The following is a 23,676-nucleotide window of genomic DNA, read 5'->3' as shown; positions in this document are numbered from 1 at the left end:
TTTTGCCAAAAAAAATTGAGGTGAATACAGGTCTAGCAGAAATCAGGGGATCTAAGGTTCATGTACAATATGAGTACTGCACAATCCCTACAAATGTGCATTCATTTTAAAAAGCATCTTCCTCCATTTGTATTCTGCAGAAGAAGCACAAAATATGATTATCTGGAGAACTGCAGTTTTCTTCATATCCTTTCTCAAGCCCGCACCCCACAGTCTTCTATTCTCTAGCCATGATTGCATTGGGGTTTGATCTACATCTGTGGGCAATGCTTGGTGAGTACTCAGATTCCAGAAAGTGGGTCGAACAAGATATTCAGATGCCTGACTGTACTGTCTACCTCCTTATTCTACAACTTTAAACAGAAGTAGCATAAAATATCAAGCATAAAATATCAATATATCTTTATATGTCTAATATGTGCTATTAATACAGATCACAGTGTGTGTGTATGTCTCATACTGGATAGGATATATACAGATACTCATTTTCCAGTTCTTACACTGCTCTGCTGTTCGTGCAATTCAGGGTGCCTTGTTTAGTGTTTCATCTCTTCTGAGAAACGTGGGCAATCTGCCCACTATTTATTCTCTCTCTCTGGCACCAGACATTGTTTTTGAACATGAGCCACTCACTGTTTTGTCTCTAGTGGATTCCAAAAGCATGGAAGGACCATACAAGTCACAGAGCAATAAACTGCAGACAGGTTCTGAAGACCGTTGGCAACACTGTGAGAAACAGACCTAACGGATGGAGGCTCTGTCATCTAATTAAGCTGCAGCTGCCAATAACACTGGGTCTTTCCCCAGCCAGTAACACCACTTTATAATACAGAGATGGATGATCACAGACTGAGGGTCAAACAGCAGAGACAATGATATTCACCCTGTTAGTGGGACAGAGTTTTAAAAATAGACATGAACACTTTCTCAAGGCTGGCAAAGAAGAAAAATGGAAGGGAGGGAAAGAGGATGGGGGAGGAAAGAAAAAGAGAGATTAGATGTGTGAGAGAGGGAGGAAGTGAAAGGGTCTGTTATCTAAGGCCAGAAGCAAAATGTAACTCATGGAAAAGAAAAGTAGGATGGGAAGTGGTTTTGTATGAGAGTGTTGAAATGTTGGTAGAACGAAGTAGAAAGCAAATCCATAAAAGAGATGGGGAAGACAGGTGCCTTTCAAGTGTCCTTGACTGTCAGTGACTCTTCTATTATGCACTTCAACTTTTCTAATGCTGCAGGTGCATCTTTTGATCTTTTAGCTTTCATTGTTCATGACTGTATTTGGAACTGGCATATCTGTTGTGTTCTGGCTTCTAGGAACTCTCAGAAATAAAATTCTGGGGGCATACCAAGTTTAAAAATGCAGAGCTTTTGGTCCTACAATTACTTCCTTGCTTTCATTCACTGACAGGCTGCCTTTGATTTGCCACTCCTAAGATCTCCTCAGGTGCAAGTCCTCCCTCCCCTGTTGCCACACACTTCTAAGACATTTCAGGAACTGAGTGCCATGGAGCCTTTCACACGACATAAAACTACTTCATCCCTGAAATGTAGTAGATATGTAGAAAAGTGTGTGTGTGTGGGGGGGGGGGGGGGGAGAAATGGGGAGAAACTTTCTTCTGAGCTCCCAATGAACCTGGAAATGAAAGAGAGGGTGATTAAACATATGGGATGGGATCTGTCAGATTTGCTGTGTTGAATTGTTTCAGTAACATGGAGGAATGGGTGTTCCCTATGGGCAGTCTCCTATTCTCCATTTCTTTTACAAAATCCTTCTGCATAAGCCTGGAAGGGTAATTTTTTGGTTAATGTAATCCTAAGGAATAGTATTATTATAAGATATCACCACTTTGCTTTCACTGCATTTTCTCCTTCATAGTAATCTAGGCTTTCTAAATTGTGATATTGCTAGCTTTTTAACCCTTTTGTTCCTATTTTTTTTACACACTATAAGAAGTTCTAATGCCTATGAAAGTTCAGGAACAATTTAGAGGAATCTTATAATTTTGATTTAAATTTGAACATACATTTATGAGTATTCATATCATATTGGTGCCCAAATTTATTATTTTAATTTTAAACTATGAAAGGAGTGTTAAAAGGCATGGTAGGAAGGAACTGTGGCAAAGGGGTTTATAATAACACTGATATAGCTTGAAGCAAAGTGGTTTGTTTGTTTGTTTGTTTGTTTGTTTACTTTGTTTTATATCCCACCCTCTCTCCATTTGCTGAGGGACTCAGAGTGGCTTTATAACACTGGTATGATGGAGAGAAGGAAGGCATGGGAATAACAGATCATTCAAAAGAAAGACTGAGGAGCGGGTGGGGACTCCTCTGACTCATGTGATGATCCAGAAAGTGGAATCAAATGGGAACAGGCAGAGAACATAAAGTGTCTGATGAGATTTGTAAAATGAAATGATGTCTTTGAAAATGGAAGGGGATGATATGCTATGCTAAGAAGACAATCTCCCCCGCCCCCGCGCTTTGTGCAACACATCCGATGAAGTCCTAATGCAAATCCTGAAATGGACTATCTATTTTCTCAAAGCCTGGCCTGAATCATAAAATGTATCTGCTACAAACATTATAAGGCTCAAGTATCCACCTCTGCCTCTTTTCACTGTTTGCATTCTCCAGGCTCAATTACAACCTCACTTACACAAGAAAACACAAGGCATTGACCTGGGTTTTAATAATTATCAATAATCATTTGTGGTAAAAGGTGCACAGGGCAGAAGCAAATCAAAAGGGAAGTGGGAGGGTTTTGGATCTACCCCACAGTAGCACTATTTGTGTGATCTGTCCTGATCTAGGTGATTGCTTATAAGATATCATGTTCCATCAACATAGAGAAATCATTTGCAAGGTTCCAGGTAATTCACGGAGCTTGGAAAATGTTTTGGCTATACTTTCCAGAATCTCTCAGCCAGCATGATCACTTTACCATTTTATTTGGACATCTCTCCAAGGATTAGACCAAGAAAGAGAAACCTTTATCTAAATAATCCCATGCGGGGTCCAGATTGGCCTCTCTTCAAAGCCTCTTCTTCTCACAATTGAGAAGAAGCATTTGAAAGGCAGATGACTTTGTTATGCCCAATCTCAGTGATTCCTTCTTTCTGCCAATCCAAGAATATCTGGGCAGGAAAGAAGCCCATAATTCTAACGATATTTGTTGTTTGTTGTCAGAAGTATGAGTTTCCCCCATTGACTATATCAGATACCTTATATCAATATGGTATTTACATTTAGACATTTGCTAGATAGTCTGTCCTTGTGATTGTCTATTTTTTGAGTTATTCAGATATATTAATGTTATCAAGCTTTGTTTTCAAGCAGGAGTGTGTGGGAAAGGGCTGGTAAACACATTTAGGTAAGAAAAAAGAGGAATTTTGGGAAAGAAGGCACGAAAGTAAAAAATTACAGCAAGAGAAGCAAGAGTTAAGGCTGCAATCATAGTTCGGTTAAGTCATACACTCAACAGTAAGCCTCACTAAATATTTCAGAATTTATTTCCACATTAACCTGCCTGGTATTGAAGTTGTACACAAGGAAAAAGGAAAGAAAGGCATTAGGCCAATGGAGGGAAAGATGAACAAAGAATTGTAGGAAGAGGAAAAGTCATTATGGGCAGTGGCTGGATCTATTTGCTCATCCTTAGCAGATGATGAATCTTGACTGTATTCTGGCAGACAAGTTTGAGAACTAGTCTGAGCATGGGTAACTAAGGACACTCTCTTTTGTAACAGGCTCTATGATGTAATGAACATTTGTGGGATTGTATTTCATTTATTAGATATTAAATTAATATAGCTATGTGTGCACTGCGTGCTAGATGTTATATGATAAGGATCTATGGCAGGGGGAGGGATAGAAAAATGTTGGGAGTAGGTGGTGACTGGTGGATTGTCTTTTGAAACCTGGGCTCGCTGCTGTAGCTTCTCTGTGTGTGTGTCTCACAGATTGGATCTTCTAAACTAGAGTCCAGAACATTTCCATTTGGACTGCAACTCCCATAATCTTTCTACTGGGGCCTGTGGGACTTGTAGTCCAAAACTAACTTTCTCGACATACTATTGGATGCAAGACCATTTTATGGAATCAATTGAATTTGCTTAAAATTAAACAGATTTTGGGAAAGGGTAAAAGCTATTAATAGGATATTTTTAGTCTTTGGTTGTATTTGTTCTAGAATTTCAGATAAACGAAAGCACCCTTCTGCTTGATGACACCTAATTAATATCACAATTAAGGCAATGGTAGAACATTTTTAAAGCCACCCAAGGGGAAAATTATCCAGGTTATTTTATCTCCCTTCTGAATTAATGCTTTCTTTGTCCTCAGAATAATAGATAGGTGAGCCAAATACAATGTTTTCTATGCTATGGAATAAATGGTCTGCCGAGAAGCCCTAAAGGTGGTTTTGATTCAGCTTTAACCTGTAAATTACAAAATGTGCAGAGAATAATAGATACTTCTGCTTCCAGCCATGGAAAAAAGCAAATAAAGTAACCGGAACATCTTCCCTCCAACTTGCTCCTTCTTTACTCTTCATCAGCTGATATGTTTGTCATTTGGTCAGTCTAGCTTGAGAAAGTCAAGAGAGCTCAAGAAAAGTACAGGACCACAGAGATATTAAGGCTCATTTTTGTATTTGTTTACTTATTTTTATCTCTCTCTTTTCCTGTGATGAAGTAAAGAGAAAAGAATCCTCTAACTGCCCACTCAGCTAGTAGAAAAATATAATGGAGCGGATGAAAGAATTTTCCTGACTCAGTACCTGTGGGTATTCTTTTTCTGGCTGCTTCAAAAGGAAGGAAAAGGGGGAAGAAATGTTGATGGGTTATCTTCATGGAAAGGCACTCAGAAGCTCACTGAGTGCCATGTAGCCTAGGAATTTCAGCTACTAGCACTTTCCCTTGTTTCATTTTGGATTGTCTCTTCACAGGATTTATCATAGTAAAAGATCTTCAAAAGGAGGTTTACAGTGCTTATTTTTACATAGTGCTAACAAGCGTTAGCTGTGGTCTAGTTACTAGATTCTAAATCAATCAATCAATAGTAGAACAATTTCTTACTGTCTTTTCTGTAGTAGAGAATCTCCAGCTTACACTCCTCCGATCCAAGCAATGCCTGGCCCAGCTGTGCAATGGAGTTGAGTGTAGTGTCAGGCCCTCTGAGGAAATCACAGGTGCATGGCCGTTGCATCACCTCCACCCGGGAGTAGCCAAACATTTCACAGAAACCGTCATTGCAGTAAATGATGGCACAGTTATCCATTTGTGCATTGGCAATGATGAACTTGCGATCTGTGGTGAGGTAGGATGGAAAAACAAGAGGTAAGTTACATGAGTTACCATGAACCCCTTGAGTAGACCAACATAAAATGGGAAGACTGAGCAAACATTTATTTATGCCAATGCCAGTTGTATCTGGTGGCTTTGTTGTCAGACTGGTGATTCCATACCACATGTTGCTTTAGACTTTATAGGTGATACTCATGGCTCTGAACTATTTTTCAGATTCAGAACCTTGGATAGCTTCTATAATGCTATCCAAAGCTCAGAAGAGATCCATTGCTCCAAACACAAGACCCATCAACTGCCAATGGCCAACATGTACTGTATTACAGAATGGTCACTTTTTACTAACATGTGCAGTCGAGTTACATGGAGGACATGGAGGACATGTTGCCATTATAATTTTATGACCTTACTTTAAGAATGGTAGTTATAAATATCAATTTCCCTCCTGCTTGTTCTCATCTTCTCAATGTTATCATCTAAACATAGATGCTTGCTGAGTGGATTTGCAATAGTAGTGCACTGAATGTAAGAAACTCCTGTGTTTATTTTTCACTATATCCCCCCCTTCTATAATATCCTGCCTTTGCTGAAAATGTTTTAGCATTCTGGATTATATATATCACTCTGGGTATAAATGCAGGGATCCATCTTCCATAGGCTAAGCTAAATCTTGGGCCACAAAGAAGTAATTTGAGGGCAAAAAAAGTCTTGTAGCTTTTCTCCTGCCCCCTCAAGCTATCAATAGATAAAATAGCATAACAAAATGCATTGGATATCTACATAATAAATGTATTATATAGTTTAGTATGTAGCATTTAATGATAGTAAATTCATTAATAATAATGAATGCCAATTCATTAAGTTAGCAAATGGAAAATTAATGGAATGCAAATGAAATGTATTTTTATCTCAGGAAATTGTGAGTCATCTTATTACCCCTAAACACCACTTGTCATTCCTAAAATTAAGAGTTGGAACTATCAAAGATTTTCACAACACAAAAAAACAACAATGTTATTACAATAATTAATGATTAACAGGAATGGCTCTTTGAACGACATCTTCTTGGCTTTTATTCTGGCAAAATTATCAGTTAAAGTATCAAAAGAGATTTCCGCAGAAATTCTCTGCTGAGACCATATTAGGTTATATTAAAAGTTCCTTTAGCTATGGCTGATCCATTTAAAAACAAAACAAAATAGAAATTTCCAGAATTCACAAGCATCACAAAACAATGAGCAGGCTTTGAGACCTCCAGTACAAGACAGTACTGGAGGATAGTGAGGATAGGAGAACAAAGAGAACAAACATTGAGTCAGCTATTATGGAAATGTTTGCATTTAACCAGTCTTAAGATAGGGACCACAGTCTCATTTGCCAAAGGTCATTGCAAAGTATACTGAAGATAACAGATTATATTTTGTGACAAAGAAACGATAGCTGTCTCCCATGTTTGAAACCATCAAGATGGGGATGCAACTACATTCTTGTTAAGTTTATTACATTTATATCAAAGTAGTTTGGGTGTCTCCTCCTCTTTTTCTCACTCAGGACTATTCTTGTTCTAAATTGCAGTCAGGATATTAATAATAATAATAATAATAATAATAATAATAATAATAATAAAAACTTTATTTATACCCCACCATTAGTTTGATATAAGATTTACCAATTGAGATAGGAAGCCAGGTTGCAGGAGATCAAAGTTGAAAAGTGTCAATAAGTGTTATTGTGCATGTGAGCACAACAGAACACATCAAGATTCTTTAGGAAACTATTCATAATTATAACTAATTGCATTTTTAGCCCTACAGTTAGGTAGTGCGGAGATCATCTAAGGCAGTACGTTGCTAGGAGCAGCTCCTTTGGCCTCAGAGGGCCCTCTGCAAAACTCTTAATTTCCAGCATGCTCCATACAGCACTCCAGAGATACTTGTTTTCCAAAAGCCTGGTTTTGAGAGGGTTTCAGGACCAGACATTGTAGGCAGAGTGACTTAGAACCCCATCTCTGTTGTGGCACAAGCAATTTACCGGGTATTTTGCCAGCAATGCCTACTACTTAGAATCCTATAGAACCAATATTTGCGGAAATAGCTATTCTTAGAAAGTGCCACACTAATCTATAAATGACCCTCCTAGCATCTGGGAGGCAATAACTGATGTGTATAGGCAGACTTCCCTTTCTGCAATGGAGGGGTTATATTAATTCACATTTCAGGTGGTAGATGGTGTTGGGTCACCCATGACTCATTGGGAACAGATCTGATAGGAGAAAAAGAAACAAGTACAATTAAACTAAGAATTTTCCCGTTTCCAGCTATTCCTAGATTTTTTTTTGGTCCTTTTAAATATTATACAAGCCTTGCTACTCATTCATACTGTATTGGAAATGTGCAGTTGATCTTTCCTATGAATTCATACAGCCAGTCCATGTTAGCTTGTACCCCTAAAGAGCAGCAATGCATCAGGTAATTGTTTTTTCTTCGCTAGCCTTGCCTAAAGTTACTCAATATATTGAGGGTCCTCCTTCATTCCTCACACCTACTATTGTGGCTAAATATGAGAAAAGTTGAGGGTTTTATTCTTCTTTGTTTTTAATATTTAAACAAATTAACAGACAATATGGCAATATATATAAAAAGATCCAATGGAGGAATCCCTACATTACTTTAAGCAGGAACCAAGGCCTGCAATATTCAGGCAGGAATAAAATATAATGGCAATTCCATGGTGACATAAATCTGACCCCCAACACAAAATAAAACACAAATCCAGCTGTTTTAATCAAGGCCAAAGCAAAGCAAAAAAGTTAATTCCAATTTAGCATTTTGCCATTATATACAGTTAAAGCTCAAAGTGGAAGTGTGTCCATTATTCTACATAAAAAAGACAAAAACATTTGTATTCAAGTAGGATGAGAGATGTAAAATATCCAAAAATTCTTGCTTTGAGTAATAATAATAATAATAATAATAATAATAATAATAATAATAATAATAATTTATTTGTAGACCGCCCTATCTCCCCAAAGGGACTCAGGGCAAGCATTTAATGCCAACAAAGAAACATATTAAAAATCACAACAATATAAGATAAGTCAAAAATAAAAGAGCCATTACTATAACTTAATATCAAATAGCAATTAGACAAAAATCAAACTAGACCACTCTAACTGACATAATCATATATTATGAATTTAAACAGGATAAGAATTTAAAACAGCTAATACTTATTTTAAAATTGCATGAAATCAACTCCAGTATCTAGATAGGATTTGATATTTCTAGACCATGTTATATGTTGAGATGTATTAATCTTCCTTCTCTCTGAATGCCAGGGTGCAAAGATGTGATTTTAGCAACTTTTTATAGGCGAGGAGAGAGCGGGTGGATATTAGTTCTTTTGGGTAGTCATAATATAACAATTATTATTTCAGACATGCATCGAGACAGAGAGATTATAAAAGAGACAAAAGTATGGCGAGGGAAAAACGGTAATGATGCAAAAAGAATCCAGGAAACCTTTATGAAAAATTGTTTGTTTGTTTGTAATCCTGCCCTTCCCCTTACACAAGACCTAAGCTGGTTTACATCCCGTTCAAAGTAAGGTGCAAGCCAAAACAACTACATTAGAGTCTCATTTATCCAACACTCACTTATCCAACGTTCTGGATTATCCAACGCATTTTTGTAGTCAATGTTTTCAATACATCGTGATATTTTGTGCTAAATTCGTAAATACAGTAATTACTACATAGCATTACTGCGTATTGAACTTCCTTTTCTGTCAAATTTGTTGTATAACATGATGTTTTGGTTCTTAATTTGTAAAATCATAACCTAATTTGATGTTTAATAGGCTTTTCCTTAATCCCTCCTTATTATCCAACATATTCGCTTATCCAACATTCTGCCGGCCCGTTTATGTTGGATAAGTGAGACTCTACTGTATTAGTAAAAAACAAAAACAAAAAAACAATTAAACAAACATTTCTACTAAAATACTAACTAAAGCAGCTAACTTGAGCAAAATGAATTATGAGCCAAAGAGTCATTAGGCAAAGTGGTGTCCTCCACACAAGTGCATCACTAAGATGGATAGTGGTGAAAACTGAAGACTGAAGGACAGATATAAATAAATGCAGATACCACTAAGTCTAGGCATACAAAGCAGAATGAAAAAATACTGATCTTCAAGATTGCTGGGAATAGAATATTTTCTACTTGGTCCATCTTTGATCGAACTGAGCAGGCTGTAGTTTAAGTTTGGGAAGGGTGACTTGTTCCAGTGTCCCTTGATCTAACTATGCTGAGAGTTCAAAATAACAAGTACAGACGGCTGAAAGGGAAGTGTAGAAAGTATAAGCAGAATAACTGCTATTCCAAAATAGCAAGTTTAGTTTCACTCCAAGAGAGTTTATCTGCTTAATCCTCTACTATAAATTACATTGGCAGGTGTAGAGTCTGGACAGATCACTGGAGGTTGCAAGGAAGACTGGACTATGTTATTTCCCTATTGTCCTTCCATCAGTAGCCAAAGATCTTTTTATTAATCAGGCAGGATATTGACAGCTGACTGGCAACTAATTCTGGGGCTTTTAACATCTGAGTACTTCAATTTTTAATTAACATGTTTTTCTTACAAGGCTTAATATTCTATTTTAAACATTACAATTTGTTCTCTGATTTGAATATTATAATATTTTGCCATCATATGTTGTTGTTATTGTCTCTTTTCAAGTAGGTTCTGATTTATGGTGATCCTATTGTAATATTTTTCTTGGTGAGATTGTCCAGAAGAGGTTTTCCATTCATTTCATCTAAGGCTAAGAAAAAGTGTGACCTTTGTAAGATCACCCTATTGGGCTTCCATACCTGAGCAAAGACTAAGACTGAGGTGTTCCAGAGTTCTAGTCCAGCACTCAAATCAGTAATGTGTTCACAATTGTGATGTGAGCCTTCTTGAATTCTTTGGAGAATAGTGGGATATGAATGAAGTAAAGATAAATAATTCTGGCAACAATTTATTCTCTGGGGATTATTTTTACGGAGTCTACTCGTCTGGAGGGAACGTTTATATATAAACAATACCACCGTAGTGCTACAGCCAGTGTGATCAGAAAGGAAGAGAGGTACAAATGAGAATGTTTCTATGCTTAATGGCTCCTAATGAATGATTGCAGCTAAGCAACTGGAAACAGAAGCTCTGGTATGTAATAGCATCTGGTCTGTTACTGAGGGAACATCTGGTGTGTAATAGAGAGGAAGTTGGTCACATTTTCAGAGATACAGTACACATCCTACACCTTGGGGTTAAGCATCTGATAAATCATGTTGACATGAGTACTACCCACAGAATGCCCATCCTGTCCCGTGCTGCAAATTGATGTTATAATTGAGAAAAGATGGAAGAGTTTTATTATTGCTTATCAAACAGAGCTGGAACAATCTCTCTTAGCTTGCAAAAACAAATGGTAAAGGAGCTATCCTTGGTACCCCACCTTGAATAGTTTTTTAAAAGTTTACAGCCCAAAGTAGATTTGCAATCCCACCGATAGCGAAGCACCAGCCATCACTGGATAAAATAGGATAGACAAGCTTGATGTGTGGGTAATTCTGAAATTGGGCTGGTTTCTTTTTTGTCCCTTCCACTCCAATTATTCTCTGAAGACTGTGTGCTCTTAGGTTGTAATTGCCACATATTTTAAGAGAAGTTTTACCCTTACAGGTTGGCAATGAACAGAGATACAGCAGTCATTCAAAGAACTGGAAGTGTCACAGAAGGAAATGGACATGCCAAATAAATTTAGTGAACAGGGTAAATGTTTGGATGGGGGAGCTGGAATGCTTGGTGCTAAATGAGAATAGAAGTGTTGTGAGCATATAAAAGAGCTGAAGAAACAGGTTTCAGTGAGATAGAAATTATACCTCAATATAAAATCTATAGAAAGGCTGGGAAAGGTCATATGGTGTGGGTGGTAGGTCAAAGAGACATTTAGTTCAATAAGCTAAACACTGAAGACTACACTCCTCCACATAGTTGATATGATTGGAAATACAAGGTCCAATAAGCAGGTGAGTACTGCAGACATGCTCAAGCAGATATTCTGAAGGTGATCTTGAGGTAGAGAAAGCAATAGAGAACGCTGACAAAGAAAATATAATTTGTTCTAGTGGTTTTAATCACCCTTATTGACAAAATGAACACTCAAATTTCATCAAAGTGTCTTTGACCAGCCTTCTCCAACCCATGCTGACTTGGAAATAATAGGAATTGTAGTCTGACACATCTGGATGATATCAGGTTTGAGAAAGCTGTCTTGGAACATTTGATCATATAATGAATTAGAGACAACCTTGAAGAGGTCATATGACTTTATGCAGAATGTATGTGTTGCCAAGCCGAGTAGGAATAGACTACAGTATTATCAAATGCAACATACAAACAAGCAGAAGGTTGCTAACAATGTCCAAAGTGGCTACTGTGAAATTATGAAAAAAAAATCATTTTAAAAATTAAGGCCTTTGTTGAAGGGAAACCGATGAGGAGATTTTGCTTTAAAGTTGGAATTCTTGCCCAGATGGAGCATACGAAAGGGATAGCAGTCACAGACTCTGGCAAAGGAAAGGTAAGCTAATGATAAGGCAAGTAGTAAAACACATTTGATAATTCTTAAATTGTTTGTCTCAATGCAGGTTAAGAAGAATAGGACTTGTAGTCACATCTGGAAGATGTCACTTTGAGGCAGACATTCTTAAAGTCTTAGCAATGGGTTCCTCAATCACTAAAATATTAATAAACAAAAATGAATTAAGTAAATATATGAAAATCAAGAAACCAGCCAGTTGAATCATTAGATAGTGAGAAATATGCTGAAAAAGGGCAGAAAATTGCAGAGGAGTTGGCTAAAATCATTGCATCCATCTTCAGTGCAGAATGTTTTGAAAGTTTCTCTCTTTTGAACCAATCTTTCCCCAGGAGAATGACTGAAGGACTCAGTCAAATAGGGATGATGAAAATAAAGTTGTAGGGCTAACTGCCAAAATAAAAGCAACAAATCACTCAGCCCCAATGGCACACACCAGTTATTAAAGTATTCAAATCCCCTAACAAAATATGCTGCTAAAATTGCCATTTCCCCCAAAAAGCATTGGAAAGTAGCCATTCTAATGTGAATCTTTATTACAGAAGCCAGTTGGCTTAATGCCTATTGAAGCTTAATGGGTAGAAAATATTGTTGAAGACAGAATGAAGAGGACTTGGCATGGGTTCTTCCACTAACCTTTTGTCTCACTAACCTTTTGTCATACTTTGAGAGTGTTAACAAGCATACAAAAAGGGTGATTCAGAAAATGCTGTATATTTTGAGTTCCAATGAGCATTTTGCAGTATCTCCTGATCAAAGCCTCCTAAGTAATTTTAATGGTCAAGCAGTAAGAGGCTGGCTTCTCTTACAGATTAGTAATTGGTGAGTGAACAGAGAACAGAAGGTAGGAAAGAGTGGACAATTAATACAACGAAAGAAAAAAAAACAGTGGGGTTCTCCAAGAAACTTATTGACATATCTGTGCCATTTAAATATTCATCAGATATGTTGAGCCAGGAAATCTGCAATGCAGTGAGTTTAGTGCATTGCATGGGATGATTCAAAATAGGGAGAATCCAAGTAGACTGAGAGAAGCTTATCTTCAAATTGAACGGATGACCAACAAAAGGAGAAAATGAAATTCAGTTTAATCCTAAAGTGTTAAACAATGCGACAAAAAAATCCAAAAACCATAACATTAATGGTGGCTGAATTGGCAATAACTACATAAGAAAGATAATTTTGCAACATGGTGGTTAGATCAATGAAACATCAGCACACTGTATAGTAGTTAAAAAGAACAGGTTCTAAGCTCGAGATGATGAAGAAAGGAATCAAAATAGCATGATCAGTAGTGAACAAAAAATCTATGTTTTGGCCACATTTGCAGCAATCTACAGTTCTGTCCCTCTACCTCTGGGAAAAGTGGCAAGGGAATGATACAGAATTGGAAAAGTTAAGAAAAGGAAAGTTAAATGATCAAGGGATTGAACACATTTCCTATAAAAGAAATTTTAAATCAGAAATGAGCAATATAACTACATATCTCTTTTGAGGTATGACACTCACTCAGGCATCATGAAAATCAAAACCAAAAGTGGCTGCTCTTGCCAAAGCTAACCACTCTTGCCTTAACTACTGGGTGCTGAGGCATTTCAAAAGTTAAAAGAAAATCCCGTGATGTTTAAAGTTTATTACAGTGTGCATTCTGTGGAGAAATACTTTTTCTGATTCTCTTACATTCTTAGAACTTGAGGTCATTGAGGGAACACAGTAAGACCGATTGGCTGCAGAATCAGGGTGGACAAAAGGAAATACCTATGTACAAATGAGGCATCATTCTCATTCTACATGTTTGTGAGATCTGGTAGCTCAGACAGCTTTAAAGGAGTATTGGACAAATTAATGGAACAGGGATAGGAATTATAGATCCCTTGAAAAGTTGTTGACCTCCAGATACGATCAACCCTGGCCATAATAGCCTGGGGTAAGGATTCATGGGAGTCTGAGTTCAACAACTCCCAGAGAGCTGCACATCATTCCCTTTTTGTGTCATGAGAAATTGGCCTGTCATTGGCTATTGTAGCAATATACAGCTAAAGGTGAATTGAATCCCTGTTTAGAGACCATATATAGTTGTGGGGAAGGGGAGAGATCCCTCATGCCCTTCTCATGGGCTGTTTGAAATAGGATGCTGAATTGAGTGGGTTTCTGATGTGATCCAGCAGGGCTCCTTTTCCATTCTGATCCCTGGTACAGGAGGATTTTCTATTGCGAAATGCTCACTCATTTAGAATAAGCAGGCCTGTTCACTGATCCATGACTGCCGTTTTACTTTGATCTTTGATCCATGTCTGTAATTTAATTATCTCCATATGTTTGGATCTAACAGATGGAAAGGAACCGAACAATCAATGGCTAAAAAACGGGACTACTTCTTTATACATTAACTTTCCATCTTGCCTTGGCTCCCATGAAGTGGCATACATGACTTTGCTCCTCACTTTATTTTCGCAACAATCTTGTGAGGGAGATTTGGCTAGAAAAGTAACTGTCCAAATGTCATTTGTGAGTTTCATGCTTGACTGTGAACTCTTGAACTGGGGTCTATCAAATCCCAATCCGACATTTTAAAACAGCACCGCTATTTCTTACTGATTAATCTCTGTTTGCCTGAAACCACATGTTGCGAATATATACTTATTTGGCTGAATAAGCCTCATTGAACACACTTATTTCTCGGTAGACATAGTTAGAAGTGTTAATGTATTTGCTTATACATCCATTACATTGTTGTAGCTTCTAAATAATAGTATCTTCCACTCCAGTGTTCAACTAATAAGCTTTTTATTTTAATCATCTCCCCAAAAGGGTTTTTATAATCAACTATATCTCATCTCCCTCAAGATACTTTTAAAATCATAAATAATAGATAACATTTTATAGAATTCTCACATTTATTTGAGTGCCCAATTTATCAGCATGTGTTCTCTTTTTCCCCATTCAAGGAGATACAATCATATGGTTTCTTTAGCATGTTTTAATAAAAATGCACCTTTCTCTCTTAATCTTTATCTCTCTACCTGCCTTTCACTCATCAATGCCAGAGTCGCAGTTTGTGCCCTAGGAGCCCCTGGTGGTGCAATGGGTTAAACTCTTGTGCCGACAGGACAGGTGACTTGAAGTTTGGGTTGCTGACCTGGAGGTTGGTGGTTCAACTCCAACTCGGGGAGAGCGTGGATGAGCTCCCTCTCTCAGCTCCATGTAGGGACATGAGAGAAGCCTCCCACAAGGATGGTAAAAACATCAAACATCCAGGTGTTCCCCGGGCAACGTCCTTGCAGACGGCCAATTTGCTCACACCAGAAATGACTTGAAGTTTCTCAAGTCACTCCTGACATGAAAAAATGTTTGTTTCCTAGGAAGAAATAAGAATATAGGGTCTTAATTATGAGAATTTTCTTGAGAAGAACACAGAATAGCAGAGCAATGACACAATGGTGCATTGGGCAAAATAGGAGTATAGTGTCTAGATCCAGGGAAGTCATGTTACCCCTCAATTTTGCCTTAGTCAGACCACACCTAGAGTACTGTGCCCAACTCTGGGCACCACAATTGAAGGGAGATGTTGAAAGCTGGAATGTGTCCAGAGGAGGGCAACTAAAATGATCACGGGTCTGGAGAACAAGCCCTACGAGGAGCGGTTTAAAGAGCTGGGCATGTTTAGCCTGCAGAAGAGAAGGCTGAGAGGAGACATGACGGCCATGTATAAATTCATGAGGGGAAGTCATAGGGGGGAGGGGGAAGCTTGTTTGCTGCTGCCCTGCAGACTAGGACGTGGAACAATGGCTTCAAACTACAGGAAAGAAGATTCCACCTGAATATCAGGAAGAACTTCCTTACTGTGAGAGCTGTTTGGCAGTGGAACTCTCTGCCTTGGGGTGTGGTGGAGGCTCCTTCTTTGGAGACTTTGAAGCAGAGGCTGGATGGCCATCTGTCAGGGGTGCTTTTAATGCGATTTTCCTCCTTCTTGGCAGGGGGTTGGACTGGATGGCCCGTGAGGTCTCTTCCAACTCCATGATTCTATGATTCTAAATTCTGGCCAGTTCTTGTCAAAAGATATCCACCCAGAATTGCATGGTGGTCACCCCAACCTCTGCCCACTTCATACGAGATATTTCCAGCTCAAAGTATAGTGTCAATGCTATCAATGCTGAGACAGGCAGTTTGGCAACATCTGCAGCATTGTAAGACTGTATAATAAATGAGTACAACACCGGACACTTGCTCCAGTGTCACCGCTCCCATTCTATGACATGGCCACCTGAACTTCTCTGACAGTCCCATGGGAACCAATCTGAGAGAGAAGACAACATCAGACACCTGCTCCTGCTAGGATATATTTGGGTTTTTTTCATACCTGTATGGTTTGCAATATATACCTACCCCATTTCAAAAAAGTTGTGAGCTGCTTTGAGGCACAGCCTTAAAACAGTATATTTTGGACTGTGCCTCCTGTAGCAGCCAGTGACCATGTGGGTTAGAGGATTCTGTGGGTTAGTGGTAGTTGCCAAAGATCACTTTTCTAAATTTGCTTTGTTGTCTTCCAATCTCAGAAAAGCAAGCTATAAAACAAACAAATTCATATTGGGGGATAAAGCATGGGGAAATATATCGGTTAACTTTCCCCTGAGTTAGATTATTTTTATTATGTCAAGTTCTTTCTGCATTACAGTAAGAAAATTGGCAATTTTGAGGAAATTCTTCAAAAATGAACAAGTAAAAAGCTCTCAATTTTGTTTCTGCTAAATTCAATAGCTGTAGCAATTATTTTAAATATAGGGAAGCAATGCTGTTCCTGCCTGCATACATATATTAACTACTAGGAATATGTTAAAGGATAGGAATTAGTGCAACATTAATCAACATTAATTTGATTGAATATGCAGAGATTGAGCACTTAAAAATGTTGTGCCTCTTGACCCAATATCAGTTTCCACATTAATGTTGTCCCAAGTTCTTTTCATCTTAAATATTAAAAAATTGAATAAATTCTTATAAAAAACTGAAAGAATATTCCACCTTGGGGATCCAACTTAGATAACATTAACTAGATCATATTTTACAGCAGTTACTCTCAAGATGCAACTATATACGGGCAGATAAGAGCACAGGAAGAACATGTTGAATTGGACATCAGCTATTGTGGGCTGAAAAGCTCAATCCAATAAAAGGCCAGCAGTGTTTTCCAACCTGTTGCCTCCTAGAACTGGACCAGTACAGCCTAGAGAGCATCTAGCTGTTGACAGATGAACTCTGGCCCCTACAGTTCAGGTGTTTATGGCAAGAATTTTGTTGGCGAGTAGAGCCTGCAATCAAAGCATTGAAGAAGGAGTATCTTGTACTTCTTTGCACAACATACTTGTGCCAGGTGAGCAAGAACAGCCCCATGGCTCTAAGACATGGTTCTCAGCTTGTGGGTCCCCAGGTGTTTTGGTCTACAACTCCCAGAAAGTTTAGCCAGTTTACCAGCTGTTAGGATTTCTGGGAGCTGAAGGCCAAAACATCTGGGGACCCACAGGTTGAGAACCACTACTCTAAGACACTAAGATGTATTTCCCTCAATCACTGATTGGTTGTATCTGGGTGCTGTTTTAGACCGGGGAAGAAAGAACAGTCTTGTTGGAGGGCTGTGGCAGCATTTTTTATAATTGTTACAAGACTTCGTGTATATAACAGATTTATGTTTCACTGTACATGTCCATTAATACTGAGTTTAAAAAGCCATTGTAATTGATGTACTACTGTGTGTAGCGGTCTTGTGTCCTGGTACGTCAGGGAATCAATTTTCTATTTAGCATTTTTTTCACCTAATTCTCGGGGATCTCAAAATGTGAGAGAGAGGTGAGTCTTGGAGTCACCAAGCTATTATTGTGCACCTAGAGAAGAATACAGTAAACTGCTGTCACTCTCCAGATCAACAGCATAGGTTTTCTGGGGGAGATTTACATTGCATCAGCACTCAGACAGGCTGTTGCTCCACATGTCCTACTTTACAGAGGACTATGGTTTATTTTCAGGGCCGTTTGGGTCATGCCTGAGTCAATGACAAGAATGGTAAAAGAGAGTTGTTACCCATTAGCAGTTGGCACCTAGATGCTGTTGTTTGGATATAGTCTTCCCCACTATTATTTTCTCTTTAAAGTACAGTAAAAATGCCCACATTTGTATGAAAATGTAAGGCAGACTTGGGGCCATTTGTCAATCTGTTTTGCAATGCATTTCATTTAAAAAGCAACAACAAATAAGAGACCACTTAAATTATATATTTCCTTCACTTCAGTTGATAACTATGGAAAATCCCTGGTTGAAACTAGTTAATTTAAGATCCTAGATTCCATGGTCTCAGGAAGGGAGGCTTCATATTACCATGGCCAAAATACTACTGCTTAGTCCCAACCTGAGTCAACTGTTGAGTGGTAAGTCAACCTATAATGTAAATTCTATTAATTCATTTGGTCTATTCTAATGTGGGCTAACAATATGTATTATTCAAGCAAGGATTAACTATTATATCTTTTATTTTCCTCCTTTGCACCATTGTGTGCTCTACAATTGCTTCTACATATTCCTAATACAATAAAGAAAAATAAACAATGAAAAACTGTGTGCCAATTTTGATTTTAAAAATACATGATCAAATGAATAATTTGTGCCTTTGCAGTTTGCATTTAAACACAGCGCCATCATGCCTATAGGAATAAAATAGACTTTGCTTGCATGCCCTGATGGCTATACCCATATTACTTGGGAACAAACACCATATTGTTGAAGAAAAAAAATGTAAAATGTAAAATGTAAAAATCATAAAATGAGTATCAGTAACCATATACATGTCCAGCCTGTTGGCCTTCTATAAATTATTTTTTAATTAAGAAAAATGAAATGGGCCCTAGTTTTCCTATATGGACAAGATGCTGACACTGGACTCATTTACTGCTGCCCAGTAGTCCCTGAGTGAGTGGTGGGGCCACTGGACTGAGTTCCAGTCAGCTGTACTACTATTGGGTTACAGTACATAGTACATCTCTTCAAAGGAAAAAGAACATCAGTAATTGTTAGAAAGTCCTTGAGTACACCTCTGTATACTCTCTTGGTTGCTCAAATGGCACATGAACGGCATTGTCAAGAGCACTTAGAACTGATGTTAAACATGATGTAATAAATGAGAGATGGAAATCTTCTAGGTATTATGCTGGGAAAAAGCCATTAACCAGAACTCTGATGTGGAGCAAGATAGAGGATTGTAAAATTATGAACAATGTGAAGTGGATGAATGGAGGGAAATTATTCTGTGTCTCTTAAAATAGTACAACATAGTCTTCAAGTTGTTCAGATCCAGGACCAACCTGTAATCACAGACCGCTACATGGATTCCACTTTATTTTTGTTTTTACCTTTGGTCCAGTCCCTTCATTTATATGGGGACTAGAGGCCAAAGAGGGCAGGGCTCCTATTTTTCATAGCTATATAAAGAGGAAACCTCCTTTAAAGGCATAGACTAGCATTTGGGGGGAAAATTACATCTGACAATAATTATTTTTTCCATGCAACTATCTATTAGAAAAAGCAAGAACTCTCTATCCTTTGTATCTGGTCACCTTGCTATGAGATATATCTCAGAGGAAGGAACTAGCAAAACAACATCCGAGGGTTCCTTGCCTTAGGGAGATCTGATAAACCAACAATAGTCTTAATCAGAAGGATTATTTTGGTTGAGGTTAATGGGGTAATTTTTTTAGGAATCCAAAGAAAACAACTTGCACAACTGTTCCAGTGGTTGCAGAATGGGCCTGGTATAAAAAGACTAGGGATACATCGACACTGTAAAATTAATAGAGTTTGACACCACTTTAACTGTCATGGCTCAATGTTTTGTGGAATCCTGGGATTTGTAGACTGGCATATTTTTGTAGAGAAGGCTAAACACCTTGTAAAACGACAGCTCCCATGATTCCATAGCACTGAGCCATGACAGTTAAAATATTGTCAAACTGCATTAATTCTAAAGTGATACACCCAAGGATTAATATCTTCAAAGCCTGTTTCCTGCAGTTAGCTTCCCCTTCCCTTATCTTCTATTCCTGATTGGTTTATGGTGCAAGTAGACATCCTGGAAGCCAAGACCAAAGTCCAGGCCTGCAAATGATAGTTAAGAGGGGCAGGAACAAACAGTTCTGCATGAGCACCTGTACCAGCATGGACATGCTGAAGGTGACTCTGGTTGCCATACAATTCTCTCCTTCTGCCTATTTTGAAAACCACGGCATAATCTGGTAGCAAAGAAAAAGGGATGAAGGATGTGCCCTCAAAATGCAGTTAGACTGCAATCCCAGCATCCCCTATCATTGACTATGATGCTTTGGGCTGCTGGGAACTTAAATCCAATCACTGGGGGAGGGTCATAGGATTTCTATAATAGATGCTAGTGTCATTATTTTTACTTTACAAATTTCTTTTTCTTTTTATAACAAAATTGTGTGTGTTCAGGATAGTAAAAGTGAATTCCTTTTTACTTTTTTTTCACTCTGATCAAGTTATAATGCAAGCAAGTTCAAAAAAGAGAAGCAAATGTTATACGTTCATTACATTTCTCAGGATTGGCAAATGGTTTTCCCTTTCATTTACCAGAAATACAAAAGGACTTGTAAAGCATTAAATGGTAGGCAGGGGATGTGAGAAAAATGTCTGTTGTGTCCTTGATTGTTGAGGCAACAGCCATTTTAAAGGGGCCATCATCAGACCTTGAAATCCATGGACAAAATTTACTTGGCTGCACCACTATATCTGGGTTCCCCCGAAAGATTATCCAGTTGTAAGCTCTCAACCCCTCTTGCACTTTACATGAAGTTTTCCTTCGTCCAAGCTGATTGAGAATTACCAGACAGGAAGTACTTAAACCTCTGGTGCCAACAGTGACTACTGCTTAATCTTTCTTTTCCATATCTTCTTTTTTTAACTTCTGAAAATATTTACATTATTATACATTTACACCTCACAGGAAGCTAAACCTCTGGATACAAATGAACATAGGGACTGACAATATGGGATACATTCTTTCCAGTAAAGCAAAAAGGCTGGGTGATCTTCAGGTTTCAGTACCACATGAAGATCTTTGCTTTTAAAAATTCATCTAAAGAAAAACAAACAGCCTTTCTCTAGTTACCCACACTGGAAAACAGCCTTATTCTTGTGGGGTTTTATTTCTTTTACCCGCTGCAAGCCCTATTCATTTCTCCAAGCTTTTACTTCCATATCTTCCATGCAACCTCTGTTCAGTTTAAGGGAGCATTACAGGGATATACAAGACTTTACCTGCCTCTGCCCAGTTTATAGACCTGTATGGTATAGTTGCTTATCTATAAGCTATTAATGGCTTTCCATATGTTCCACAATTAATTGTGGATATTGTTGTTTGTATTTCTGTGATGAATAATTGTCACTTCCTTTCTCATTCACTCACTGTCTTAAATGCACACATATGCATACACATCCTATTAAAATATGTCAACTGAGAGAGAGGATTATCTGTGAAAAGTAAAGTTTATCACATGTTTCTAGGAGCCCTAGTTACATTTAACAAGAAGTGCAGATTTTACCAGTGTATCTCTTCCAGAACCCAGAGTAAGTTGAACATGAAAACAAAGAAAGACGGAAATCAGACACACTTGCATGACCAGCTATTCCCCCTCCCCCAAATTATCTTAAAGCAATGGTTCTCAACCTGTGGGTCCCCAGGTGTTTTGGCCTACAACTCCCAGAAATCCCAGCCAGTTTACCAGCTGTTAGGATTTCTGGGTGTTGAAAGCCAAAACATCTGGGGACCCATAGATTGAGAACCACTGTCTTAAGAAACATACATTTATAAAATTTCGATACCAAAACAGAAATCATAAGAAGACGTTTAATAGGCTTTTCCTTAATCCTTCCTTATTATTTAACATTTTCATTTATCCAACATTCTGCCAGCCCGTTTATGTTGGATAAGCGAGATTTACTGGATTACAAATATCAGTGAATCACATCCCAAAAAATAAAAATCTTGTATGGTAAAAAAATTAGTAAGAAGAAATTATATGACCTTTTAGATATTGTTGGATGGTAATTCTCAGCATCTGTCACCATGGCCACATTAACCAGAACTGCTAGGAAATGCAGTTCAACCACACTGTGGGAGCCACAAAATTTCCACTCCTTTTTTAAAGGTGGTAACAAGAATGGAAGCCTGTTGAACTCATTGGAACTTTCTTGTCTCAGTAAAGATTGGGCCATGGCGGAGGAGGACTGGGCTGTAAGCCAGCAATATCTTGATAGTGCTAACTTGTGTCCCGTTAAAGTGTGCAGTGCTTCGCTGTTGGTGGGAAAGTGTTCACCTCCAGCCTACATCTGTCCTCAATGTGCTTGGAAAAGTCTTCCCACTTGGCAAAGTCACTAGACTCGTGGTCACATGCTCTCCACAACAGATCAGGATGTGAGGATCTAAATAGAAACATGCATACACTTTTGGCAGTTCTGTATTTGTACCAGAGTCCCAGAAACTCTTTCCAGTGCCAGCAGCGTTCAGCTCTGGAATGTGTGAAGTGATCTGAAGGAAGAGAGCATCTCTCAGCTGGGGCAGATGACAGAGCTTTTCCCCCAGCACTGAGTCATCATCACCACCAGCAGCTTTCACACATCTGGGTGGAAAGGTTTCAGGGCAGACAGTGTGTGGTATCAAAATCTTGAGCTCCTACAGCATCTCTTTTTATGGAAATCAACTGTTAGCATTCTGCAAGAACTGGTATGATTTGTGTCGGACCAGAGTTTAAATCCTTGCTTAGCCATAGAAACTCACTGATTGTCTGTGGGCAAGTAACATTCTCTCAACCTCAGAGGAAAGTAAAGGACAAGCCTCTTCTGAATATATTATTGCCAAGGAGACCCCATGATATGGCTGCTATAAGTTGGATTTGACATGAAAACCCATAGCAAAAGCACCCAATTTTACAAAAAGCCTGGAGAATGAAAACTTGAAATACTTGCCCTGGTGTTTTCCTGATTAACTCCTTTGCTAATGCAGCATTTAGTAGAATGGGAATCCGGCTCCCTGTGTTGGGCAGGAGCAAACCAAGGTGTAGGGAAGCTGGTAGGGAAACTGCACCGCAGATGGATGCATACTTTGTGTGTAATCAGAAATTAATTAAGAAATGTGCTAATAGTTCTCTTTCCAAATGGCCTCTTGGTACTGAGTAATTTTCTACAGTTGCAGCCAAACCAGATGCTAACACATGAGGCAATCAAGCTCAAAGGGACGAATAATGCCATTGCTCAACTCTGCTCTCAGTTAGCCTGAACATACATAGTTTCTATTTATTATGTATTGCATTTAGGACACATTTGCCAATTTTGTGAGGTCAGTTATGGCTGAGAAGTAGTGACTAGCCTAAGATTACGCAGGCTGTTTTGGGATTTGAACCTGGTTTACTCAAATCCCTTTGAAAAGATAATAAGAGAAAAAGGGGAAGGAAAGAAGGCACAGGCCAGCAAAATATATACAATGTTAATAGAGGCTGATGGATGTACAATACGGGATTTGAAAAGTATGTGGGAAACGGAGTTACAAATCACGGAACAAGAGATGAGAAATCTGGTAGAGACAATAGGGATGAAAAGGATTACCAAAGTACGAGAAATGAGGAGGAAAATATTGCGCAAATGGTATCGTGCACCCTGCCAATTAGCATACTA

At 38.3% G+C, this 23,676-nt stretch overlaps 1 protein-coding gene across 1 annotated transcript in view; it reads right to left on the bottom strand.

Moving 5' to 3' along the window:
• Window positions 1-23,676, bottom strand: part of kcnh6 (potassium voltage-gated channel subfamily H member 6) — a 163,227-nt gene that overhangs the window by 128,212 nt on the left and 11,339 nt on the right. Inside the window, 1 exon segment of the mRNA XM_016994498.2 lies at window positions 5,076-5,306. Coding sequence (XP_016849987.2) covers window positions 5,076-5,306 — 231 coding nt within the window.

The sequence above is a fragment of the Anolis carolinensis genome, chromosome 6 (genome assembly GCF_035594765.1).
Source record: "Anolis carolinensis isolate JA03-04 chromosome 6, rAnoCar3.1.pri, whole genome shotgun sequence".
Taxonomy (NCBI): Eukaryota; Metazoa; Chordata; class Lepidosauria; order Squamata; family Dactyloidae; genus Anolis; species Anolis carolinensis.
The sequence above is the reverse complement of the archived record's forward strand: the minus strand, read 5'-3'. Positions and strand labels throughout refer to the sequence as shown.